The sequence below is a fragment of the Clytia hemisphaerica genome, unplaced genomic scaffold, assembly GCF_902728285.1.
Source record: "Clytia hemisphaerica strain Z4C2 unplaced genomic scaffold, Clytia hemisphaerica genome assembly, whole genome shotgun sequence".
NCBI classification, from domain to species: domain Eukaryota; kingdom Metazoa; phylum Cnidaria; class Hydrozoa; order Leptothecata; family Clytiidae; genus Clytia; species Clytia hemisphaerica.
In genome coordinates, this window is record NW_027103282.1 from 1248836 (window position 1) to 1261249 (window position 12414).

General features: G+C 36.0%; 1 protein-coding gene across 3 annotated transcripts in view; it reads right to left on the minus strand.

Annotated features, from left to right (window-relative positions):
* The window catches only part of LOC136804660 (poly(A)-specific ribonuclease PNLDC1-like), a 46092-nt gene that overhangs the window by 31537 nt on the left and 2141 nt on the right, over positions 1–12414 (minus strand). For all 3 annotated transcript variants that reach the window (XM_067061267.1, XM_067061276.1, XM_067061284.1), the window contains 8 exons: positions 11472–11510; positions 10959–11017; positions 10624–10727; positions 9847–9926; positions 6436–6558; positions 5801–5956; positions 5219–5280; positions 2060–2130 (listed from right to left, as the gene is read on the minus strand). In XM_067061267.1, the coding sequence (XP_066917368.1) occupies positions 2060–2130; positions 5219–5280; positions 5801–5956; positions 6436–6558; positions 9847–9926; positions 10624–10727; positions 10959–11017; positions 11472–11510 (694 nt within the window). The remainder of the gene's footprint in view (positions 1–2059; positions 2131–5218; positions 5281–5800; positions 5957–6435; positions 6559–9846; positions 9927–10623; positions 10728–10958; positions 11018–11471; positions 11511–12414) is intronic.

Here is a 12414-nt window from a genome sequence, read left to right on the forward strand (position 1 = left end):
TGTAAAGTTTTATTTGGAAAATTTTCATTGGTCAGTTTTTTTCTTTTCGGTTACTTGTTCTTACGCTATGTGTAATGTCTTGTCAATTTCGCGGTTTCACTCCTGATTCTTTTCCTTCTTTCTTGTGTAATTCATATGCGGGTTTTTACTGCGGGTTTTTACTGGGTATTTTTCGTATCTCATATTAGCAATGCTTTTATCAACATCGCGATGAAATAAGATTGTTTTCAGAGGTTGCTTAATTCGAAAATCTATAAGCTGAGTCTTTCAGTTGACTATGAAGGCAAGAGTTAACTTTAAAACTAAATTTTCAGCAGTTCCGTTGACAAGAGAGTTTCTCATGTCCTTCAGAATATGAAGTTGGATTAGAAATCCAAAAAAAAAAAACCATATACTTACCTAAGTATATGTTCTTATAAACTTACGGTATCAGGAAAATTTTACCCCTTCAATTTCATTGCTATTGCTAAATCAAAGAGAAAGTGATAAAATACCCGGTAGTAAGAGTTTTTACGAGATTGAAGAGTGCAAGATTTCTTTGCACTTTTTGTGCAAGATTTCCTTGCACGTTTAATGGGAGGAAGATTGACTCTATATCAATAATTTCGCAAAAGTATTATGGATAAATCTCAGAGGTGTTGAACCGTGAAACATCAAAGTATTGATACATGCAGATAGTTGCGTTGCCACCTGCCGTCATTTGACTACGGTTGAATACATACACGATCCGCTCACGACATTGGGAGATTAAATAGGAAATATCATATGAGATAAACAATTCTATTGATATCTATTCCTATTGATATCGCATTTTCTAGTTTTTCCCGAAACTGTGACGTCATTGGGTCCCTTTACACCTAATGCTGTCAACGGTCAATTCGCGAATTCCTGTTGATATTGGGTTGGGTCATCAAAACTGAACGAACAAATTATTTTTACACAAGTGTTTCCGCTTCATATCAGACACATGTTTCATATCACGGTCAGTGTCTGTCTATTGTTAAATCGTGCTGATGTAAGCAAAAAAAATGTTTTTCTTTTACTGTTTCTAACCAATCTTGCTCCCCATCCGTTTTAATTCAATTTGAAAAAGCTTGTAAATTAAAATCGATGAGTAACCAAACGATATCACTTTTATTTAAAAACAAAACCTTAATTAACTCGACCTCTCAGGGAAATTATCAAATTGTCATGGGATGTTAGAGTCGACCAATTCAATTTTTAGTGTAATATTTAAAAATATGAATGCAGTTTTATAATTTTGTAAGCTGTCCTCTGATTTTGAAGTTGGATTTGCGCAATGAAATGTTTCTAAACAACTTTCATTTGGCTGCCTGTGATAATGTCTGTCTGACACACTGAAACAGAAAGGGGTATACATTACAAGGTTTTTTCTTTCAACAGCTCCATGTTGAGGTTGTGTGTAGTAATAAAGATGGCGGTTTCATGAAGCTTTGATACTTCATAACACTCACCGCAATGAATCAGTCCGTTACATTTAACAACACACCTTACAGTAGCGAAAAATTCATTAAAAAAAATTCGGTTAGAAGTTGTCTAGCCTCTGCTTGTTATCCCGTACCTTTTTTGAAGGATGTCTTGTTTTTTGTACGTTTTTTGAACCCTAATTCGATTCAAGAGTCGTTCTTAGTCACTCTCATTTTGAACACATGATTTTCGAGACTTAATTAAAGAAAAAGAAAAAGTGAACAACAAAAATAAAGGCTCCTGGAGTTACAGCGAGAGTTGAATCTGGTGGTCTTATAGGTTTTATTACACGTTTCATATCAGACACTTATTTCATATCAGGACGGTGTCTGCCTATTTTTTAATTATTTTGGTATAAGCATAAATTTTTTTTTCTTTTCCTCTTTCTGGCCAATCTTGCTCCACAGCCGTGTCAATCCAATGTTAAAAAGCTTCTTTATTGAAATTGAAAATGAGCAAAAGATGTCACTCTTATTTAAAAACAAAACCTTTAAATACATTATTCTTTAAAAAGCTGTTAGACGTACACAAGTTAGTAATAAGAAAAAACAACAACAAAATTAAAGCTTACCATATTTCTTGCAAATATCGTTCAAAATGAATTTGGGTGTATAAATCCTGTGATGAAAACCCTCGGAACGGCTGAAATAAAGACGAGCGAAAAACATTGAATAGTCAAAAAATAAAATTTTCTGTATAATTTGAGAAATATAGACCGGCAGCCGAGGTAGTGAATTGTGTCACTTTATCAGGCACCCCTTAGATCAGGGCAAATTTTTGATATTATGCTCCTGCCTGACAAAACAAAATTGCCCTTCGAATCCCCTGCATCCATTGAGTGAATCGATTTTTAGTTAATCGATAGAAGTTATCAAACAGTTTTTTCGAGGTCTGAAAATCAAATATCAGATGCTACCAATGAATTCATTGTGAAAAGAAGATAGAGAAAATGGGGTTATTTATTGAGTTTCGGCGTCACCTGGTGCCGAGAAATGGCATTTTTAGGGCAAAAAATCGACGTTTTGGGCGTTTTCCGATGACGTCATCGATAACTGGGAGCATTTTCAGAAAAACTATTTTTACAGCTGGATAGTTTGTAGTAGATCTCGAGATACATAATTCATTTTTAAGGTGGGTATGTAGATATGCTAAAAAACGGCTGATTCAGCAAAAAATATCGATAATTTTCAATATTTAAACCAAAATATCTCAAGATCATCGAAAGTTAGCAAACCATACTATTTTTGGATACTACTATGGCAGACTAATTTTGTGGGATGCATTATTTATCGGACATGAGAATAATGTCTAGGGGGGGGGGCTTATGACGAGGTTTCCAGCGAAACTAACAAATGAGGAATAGAATTTCTATGGCATTAATTGCTCTGCAAGTGGCACAATTTTTGTCTGACCCACCCTGAATATAGACCGAGTAAAAAGTTAGACAAATATTTTGAAAAAAGGAGTGTAAAAAAATTGTGAAAACGGTTAACAACAAGTCAACAAAAGAAAAGTGTGGAAAAAACTCGAATTTTTTCTTCCTGCAGTTTTCTTGCCTTTAATGGGTTTATTTTTAAGTTTATTTTTAACGCCTTTACGAACATCACTTTATCACTTTTGGTTCGCTCATATTGATTGTTGTTTTTCATGTTCCCCTGGCAACCATTACGTTAAATAACATCAGAATTTTTAAAAATATGGAAATATGTATTTAAGTCAATGAAAAAGAAAATAATCTAGGAAAGTGTTGAAGATTTACAGATCAAAGAACGAATTTTCGACTGTAAATTACCAATTATTCTCCAGCAATCACAACGTCCATATAACGTTAAATGAACGTTGAAACAACGTTGTGTGCCAGCTGGGAAGAATAACGTAAGAAAATTTCAGGATGATTTTCCCCCAAAAGAATAACCATTCTTATAAAAAAAACGTGTAACAAAAACTTTCAACCACGGTTTCTTTAAGATGAAGAAAACCTTTAGACCCAATCTACAAGGGAAATCCTCAACATGTCAATGTGTTGTAGCTTTACAGATTATTGTACAGGAAAATTAGCGGATATCATATTTCAAGTTGAACCATTAGTTGTGTGGGTAGCGTGATACATGTTTTTAATAAGAACAAGCTTATATAAGAACATAAGGCTTTAATGGTCAAAATACTAAGAACAAGTTAAGAACATTTTAAAGGTTTGTTTTTACATAAGTGTTCCCGTTTCATATGAGACACATATTTCATATCAGGACAGTGCCTCCCTATTGTGTTATTGTGCTGATATAAGCAAATGCTTTGCAGACTCTAATACACTCAATTTCTTAGGAAAATTGACAAAAAAGTTAAGAACATCCCAAGGCTTCAAAAAATTTGGATGTTCTTATAGAAAAAACGTGTATCATATCTGAAGTTGAACAATTTCCTTGGTGTGGGTAGTGATACTAAAACTATTATTTCTCTATATATATATATGTAATGCGCGACTTTCGCCTACGTTCTTCGTACATTAAAAGTGTCTAAACTAAAATAAGCTCCTCTCTGAGAACACAGCAGGCTTTCCCATTTACCGAACACCATTACTAAAAACTCTCGAAAAGCGTGAACAAAAACATCAAATATACTCTCAAATTTAGCCGACTATTTTCTAGAAATACACTGAGCTAGGAATAAAAGCTTGACCTTTAAAAAGATGTTAGAGTACAATTTTACGAAGAAATGTGTAAGTAGTTCACACACAGAAGAGACATTCTACAAACCACAATTTTGATCGAAACTATGAGATATTGAAATAATTCAAAGTTACATAAGAATGTGCAAACAAGGTGACCCAGACAATCCTTGATTTAAAAGTCGAGCATTTAAAGAAAAGTTGTTTTTTAAAGACTCTTGGTAAAATGACATCACTCGTCTAATGTACCCTGGTTATATAACATAAGCTACACCCTAGAATCTCTTTTTGGAATTTTTATCCAAACATAAACATTAGTTTTCGAAACTTTTACATACGAGGTTGGTCGTCAAATATTCCCACACATACACGTTTTTTTCTATAAGAGCATCCAAAGTTTTTGAAGCCTTCGGATGTTCTTAGTCTTAGAGTTTATAAGCCTAAAAGTGTTCTTGACATTATCTTATTTTCCCCATGTTGTGAGTATTTTTACCAATTTTCCTAAAAAATCTAGTGTTTTAGAGTCTATAAAGCCTTAAAATGTTCTTAACTTGTTCTTAATATTTTGGCTATCGAAGCCTTGTGCTTATATAGTTTGTTCTTATAAAAAGAAACGTGTAAATGATACGATTTTATATCCAATGATTTTAAAAATATGAATAATTCTGTTCAGACAACTATGCCAGGAAGATCTTATGAGGTAGATAGAGACTTTGATTAAATTCCACTGCTATCACGGCAAAATGGCCGAACTAAACAAGTATCTGGGAAAACTATTTTTATTTGCAGCTAACCTTAAAATTTGAGATTGGCATTTTTTTGGTAGCTTGGATTCTCCAAGTCTTAGGTCTGCTAAATAAACAAATTTTTCGAAAGATTAGCCCCTTTTTAGCCAGTCCTGAGACCATTTGATAGTAACCATATAGGCGGTTCAACCGTGCATCTCTAACCGTGGTTGACAATTTCTTGAAATGGCCTTTTTGCTTTAATAGCAGCAATTTGATACCGGAGTAAGGAAGAGAAGGGTAACAAAAAGACAAAACAAAAAAGCAAGTCGATAATCACCTGAAATAAGTAAACAAGTCTTGAAGATTCGTGAAATCCGGAAAATTCAAATCTCGAAATTCCTAAAAAATAAAGCATTACTCATTGCATCGTTAAAGAGGAAAAATTTTAACAAAATATACTTAATCACTAGTTCAAAGGAGATCCTCGTGTTTATATTTTTCTTTCTTCATCGTCTCTAGATTCAGTTTTTGCATTGATTGTTCAAAACAGTCGATATTTTTACGAGGATCTCCCAGTAATTTAGGATTTTCAAGATGTTTTTCAGAAAAATTCCTATGCGGATAATAGTAAAATGGACTTTTAAAGAGAACAGAGAAGGGTGCAGAAGAACTGGCACCCAGGTCTCCAGTAATGTGAAAATTTCTGACAATGGGCTCTTCCAGAAAAAAATTGAATATGGGGAGTGGAGGATATAACGTTTTTTGGAAATTTATCCCCCGGACATTGTGAATTATGACCCCCGGACAAGCATCAGTTGAATTCCCGGACATTCAAAATTACCCCTTTAAAAAAGAACAAAATTTGCCCCCAAAACAAGACAAATTTCTGGAAGAGCCCAATGGAAGAAAATGATTATACCCTTCGCAAATTGTTGGCGATGTGCTTTGTGTCGAAGATTTGATGGAAATTATCGTGGATCCTTTTCTTAAATTGATGGTAGTCTTGTGGAAGACGGTGGAAGAAGCGTTCGTATATCATGATCAAGTCACCCAAGAAATTGTGACCAATTAGAGGCTGAGAAACAGATAGAAAGATAATTATTGCTTCAATGGTCATTCTGGGTCATTTGCTAATTCATTTGAAGTGAAATGGTATCAAAAATTAAGATTTTCTTGCCTACCCTACTCACTGTAAGTAGCTAAACACAATAACTCCTTGGTTTTTGAAGTTCCAATCAGTCCTGAATATTGTGAGTATACACCCCTCTGTCACAGACCCACTAGGACCCCAGCCCCATTGGAAAATTTGGCAAAAGTCTGGTCCCCGGTGGGAAAATACCCTGGAATTTCAGCCCCACTGGGAAATTGACTTCATCCACACTCGAAAATCAGTGTCTAAAAATTGCACTCTAAAACCATCCCCACTGGATTTCTTAACCTTGAAACAATAAAATTCAATAGGGATTTATATCCCCACTGAGAAAAGAAGTTCCACCGGGGCTGTGAGTATGTTAGGGTTCGAGTAACGGGGAGTGTACTGTACGTCAGCCGTACCTTCTTGCATTCTGCAATGAGATCTAATACACGAGATACTCCAACGGTATCTTGCAAAATCTTTTCATACAGAGGTTCAAAAACAACTTTTTGTTTTTCATCCAAAACCCTCGTAATGGCGATCTAAACGGAAAAGAAAGAGAAAATAATTATGTAGTAGGAGAAAAACATGCTTTTAAGAAGAGTGGTGGGAAACTCAAAATAACTCATCCATACTTAGCACATTCGAGGAAAAAATGCATTAGGCTAATGTAGACCAATAGATCTTAATAATCCTCAGCTAAAAGATGTGTAACAGCAATAACAAGTGATAACCCTAAACGAGAGGAATTAAAGTCATAATAAATGAACTTTATATGACACAAATGTATCATGTTTTATGATTAGTGTCTAAAAAATAGCATATTCTTAGTCTATGTATCTCAATTTATCCATACAGTGTTTGCGCTAATTAAATGCACATACGAAAATCTGCTAAAACGGCGATTTCCGGCATATTGCCGGCATTTTCAGCGAATCCCGGACAATTCCCCGACCGACAATTCCCCGACGGATCATTCCCCGACCGGACAATTCCCCGACAGACAACTCCCCGACCGGACAATTCCCCGAACGGACAACTCCCCGAACGGACAATTCCCTGAACGGACATTTCCCCGAACGGACGATTCCCCGAACGGACAATTCCCCGAACGGACAATTCCCCGACAGACTATTCCCCGAACGGACGATTCCCCGAACGGACAATTCCCCGATTAATGAAGAATAAACTGACAGGAGAAATCTCACGTTTTTTAATTGAAAAGGCCAAAGAAATTAATGTGAATTGTTGGGGTTTCATTGCAGCGTTAAAATTTATACTTCTGTTTGTTTAATAGCCCAACCTTAAACAATAAAGATAATCTTTTTCTTCCTCCCCACTCATACCGTGAAAAGCACAGCTCAAAATCATATATTACTGTGCCGACGAATCGAGATTCTATTCAGCGCGCAATCAACGAAGACAAAAGTAACCATGACGACCATCCAAGATCTTGGATGAGGTTCAAAGTTGACATTTTTATTCCCGTCGTTGAAAACACAACAAAGAAATATCATCAATGCTTTTTAAAAAGAGTCAGTGATAGAGAATCATAACATAAAGATGTCTATTATTTCGATTCAATTGAAAGTGACATTTCCATAATTAATAGTTTAGTAATTACTGCTATACATTCGGGGATCATGTAAAAGATTTCTTTCGAAAGAAAATCACTTCGATTACACCTGGAGGTTTCTGGGGAATTCGTAAATAGTAAACTGCATACTGATACAGTTTGCTAGACATTAATAAGGTATTATTTGCTCTTCATCTCTGATTCTTTCTACAATGATTAGATTGACACATGCGCGATAAAATTTCTATTATCGGTCTTCAGAGGTTAATATATTCTTCGAAAACTTAACCTCTGATACTCAGGGTACCCCACTCAAGGTTTATTTGTTTTTTTTACACAATGAACCTTTTCAAAAAATTGTGGCTTTTTACTTTGAATAATTGATCTCTTGACTTCTGGTTCTTTTTATTGACTTTCCAACCATTGTGGAAACGATGAGCAGGTTATCCTGGATTACTTTGAAACGGATTATATAGGAGAGCAACGCCGTGGGAGACGACTTCGACCTAGGTTCGCCCATGCTATGTGGAACGTTCATGGCCGTGTGGAAAACAACCTTCCGCGAACGAATAACCATTTGGAGGGTTGGCATAATCGAGTCAACGCATTTCTTTCAATACGTCATGCTGATATTTGGAAATTTATTCAAGCACTCAAGCAAGATTCAGCTCTTCACGACCACGCACGAGCTCAAGTGTTGATTGGCGCAAATCCACCCCGCCAACGCTTGGCATACAGACGTATAAATGAACGGTTACAAAATCTTGTTGAGAATTACAACAACAATGATAAGTTGAACTTTCTCCGTGGTATTGCTTATAACCTTGCTTTTTAAAGGCGTGTATGTTTGTTTTATTCTTTTGTTTTTTAGTGATAACCGATAACTTTCACACAAATGTAAATAGTCTTTTGTTACATATTTTACGGGAAACAAAAAGTTTGTTAATTATTCATCTGCGTATTATTAAAATAGAAAAGGAAAAAATCAACGCAAACTAAACAAAAAAGAAACACGTAAACATGTTTTTTTTTCATCAAATAAATATTTCCCTGCCGTTTTTTAATTAAAATTCTCTTTCCAGTATATTCGTGAAGCGACGCTCGCAAGTTCGTTACGGTGGCAATTTACACAAAAAACTAATTACATTTTGAAAAAACATGAGATTTTTCCTGTCAGTTCTTCATTAATCGGGGAATTGTCCGTTCGGGGAATCGTCCGTTCGGGGAATAGTCTGTCGGGGAATCGTCCGTTCGGGGAAATGCCCGGTCGGGGAATTGTCCGTTCGGGGAGTTGTCCGTTCGGGGAGTTGTCCGTTCGGGGAATTGTCCGGTCGGGGAGTTGTCTGTCGGGGAATTGTCCGGTCGGGGAATGATCCGTCGGGGAATTGTCGGTCGGGGAATTGTCCGGATACCTTTTCAGCCGGAAAAATTTTTTTCCCAAAATTTTGAAAATCGGGCTCCGCCACTTTTTGGGTATTGTCACTTTGCACCACTATGCAAAAAATCAGAAAAAATTAATGAGCAGATCCCGAGAAAAGCTGGTAACAGATGAACGGACGGACGGACGAACATAGGTTGAATTAAAGGACCTCCGGAGGTAGGTCCAAAAATATCGAGTCTTGATTTATTCATAAAGAAATAATAAAGTATTTTGTTTCATTCTATAGTCAGTCAGGGATATTTTCAAATTAGTCGATAGTCGGTTGTTTAGCCTATTATCGGTTATTTAGACAATATTATATAGGCTAATTAGCCTAAAAACAAGAAAATTTTAAATTTCTACTTAAATATTATTAGTCACGTCTTTCTTTATACAAATATCAACTGCTTTATATGTGAGGAATGTGTGTGATAAATTTTGTATTTGGATCAACAACCGGTTGATTAACCGATCAGCTCTCGTCTTAATAATCGATCCGGCTAAACAACCGACTATTAGCTAATTTAAACATATCCCTGACTGATAGTGAACTTTTTTCAAATCCATTCAATCTCGGTCAACCAATTTTACAGATGAGTCTTTTGATGTGTTACCTAGCAGTAACAGTATTTCGATGAGGGAAGCATTTTCATTACGGGCAACAAAATTAACTTTGCCTCCAGCTGAGCTTCACAAATAGCAGGCTATCAGATTTCTGGAAACGAAGGGGGTCTGTTATACATTTTTACTGCAAACGTGTGTTGTCTCAGACATTTTTGACCATGATTGTAGATTGGTTGGTCTGTTAGCTCAACTTAAGAAAGTATTTCATACCTTATCGTCCTCATTAAAGGAGCATTCCAGGTTTGTAAAACGTTTTTCTATGGACCTTAAAACAACGTATAGTTCGATGCCTAAAAGAAAAGGTCGAGAAATACTTAAAACTTCTTGTCATCAGGACATGTTCAAATGCTCCTTTAAAATGCTCTTTAAAAATTGACACGTGATTAAATTCAAACAGTTCAATCTTGTGGCAATACGGTATTTTTTAATAAGATTCAAAGAAAGAAGACCAATAGACCAATTACTTTCTCTTTTATGCCAGCCTTTATTTACACTGTTTTTTGATTGATTGCGTAACATGGGCCAGTGTAATCAAACGACGCACATATGGCATTCGCTATAAATAAATAATTCTTCTTTGATTAAGCCTACAGTGGTGTAATAAAGCCAGGCGTAAAAGGAGCTGGCGTTAAATTAAGGCCGGATTAAAGGACCGACCATGTGGTGGACACGGTGAGATGTAAGTAAACAAATTGATTAAAGAATTTTTTTTCAGAATTATATTTTTCTCGTCTTCTCTTGTTATTTTTCATCTAATTTAATTTGATTCCATTGACATTTGACATCGAACGAATAACTACTTTCCAGGGTAAAAAAAAACAAGATAACTTAAAATTAAGTACGACTTCAAATGGTTAGTGTATACACTCCAATTAAGAAAAATAATTTCTATGCAGCGGGGGGGGGGGATAATGACAATCTCAAATGACGCAAGTGAAATTAAATTGGTCAACCAATAGACCAATCAGAACATAGGGATATGCATACCATTGGGAATGTATGGCAATTCTAAGTGATCGTTCTTCAAATCAGACACCAAAAATTCTTCGATCAGCTTTATGATTGGTTTGACGTATTTGTCATCGATTTGTCTAAAGATAAGTTTTGTCAATTAGTGGATTGCGATAAACCTCTGCTCAAAGATGACTGTAGGTTCACTACTCTTTTTGTGATAAAACTATTTATACCTGCATCGGCAGATTCTTATTTTTCAACTTTTCAGGGTTTGTTTGTCAGGCTAGATGTCGTCAAGCTGTTAGTATATAACAGCCCGTATAAAAAACAAAACTTTCTCAGCGATTTTTGAAATTGTTTCGACTTACTTTAGCAACATAGAGGGGATAGCCATACCAGCTTTATGGTGCTCATACAAAACAACTCTCTACAAAAAACAAATGAGAAAGCCATAAGACAAGACACGTTAGAGATGAGATGATAGATAAGACCTTCTGATATCCCAAAATGGATCCTACCCACAGAGGAGTAGCCAAGTATTAGCTGTAATTGAGAGATATCGAGCCTTAGTGTAGTGACAATATTACAACAGTAAAATAACACTGTAAGAGCTATGCTCTCTCGTGGCTTAAGCTGGAGTAAATGTCGATGCACGTCACTTTGCTCGATCATCTTTCTATCTTGGATGTCTCTTAGAAATAATATTTTTGAACACGTTTGAATCTCACATGGCATTGTTTGACCCGCGCAAAATTACATTGACTTGCCAAGGGGAGTATCAAACCCAAACCGTCCTATCAGTAGTCAGAAACCGTGAACACTGTATCTCTCTGCAAAGAAACACGACAAATAGGAAGACCTAAAGTTCCATAATTTGTTACCTGATCTCTGTTGAGGTAAGGAACACCTTCTTTTACAAACTGAAATGATTAAAAAGACAAATGATACAAATACAAAGTTGTGATTTTATTACTATTAATGTGACCCACCAGGTAAGAGTCCCTTTGGGGTCATCCATATGGTGTGTCTGAATTGTCTAAATATTTGACACCCCACCCACTTGAACGCAGAGAACAATAGAAACATCGTCATTCAAACAATAGACGTATGTTTATACCTAATCCCCTCTCCTCTACCTTTACTACGTACGTACTGTAAGAATGGTCTATTTCAGGCGTGTAATTAACCATTATTATCCATATAGAGGTCATTAAGTAAGCCATTAATTCGAATTCGAACGGCGGGCGGTTCTATGACTCAAATAGTCATACCCGCGCTGAGAAAACTAAGGCGTCGTGCTTCAGAGGGCTGAAATATCATTAACCGCCCTGGTTATAGGGCGATAACGTCATCTGTGGCCCGCTCGGAACTTTATTGAAGTCGTTGCATTGAAGCGGTGAGACTAAACCGACGTCAGAAAAAAACACTTTTTGGTCATTTGCGGCCCACTCGCAAGGGTACTCAAAACTTGTTGAAGTCATTGCATTGAAGCGAAAAGACTTGGCTGACGCTAGAAAAAACGTTGTTTGAATTTCCAATATGGATAATAATAGTAATAGCGTTAAGCTTTCGTTCGTTGTTGTCATTAATTCTGCCCTTGCAGTTTGATTATTAGCCCTCTAGTGGCATTTGCACCCTCCGCTTCGCGTCGGGCTCAAATGACACTCTCGGGCGAATAATCAAACTGCGCGGGCAGAAAATAACAACAACGACCTCAAACTGAACGCTATTGTTATAATATCGGATTATTAAGTAATTATTTAACAATGAAGTTTTAGTTATTTGGCAAAAAGTTCACTTGATTATGTGAGCGTCAATTATGTG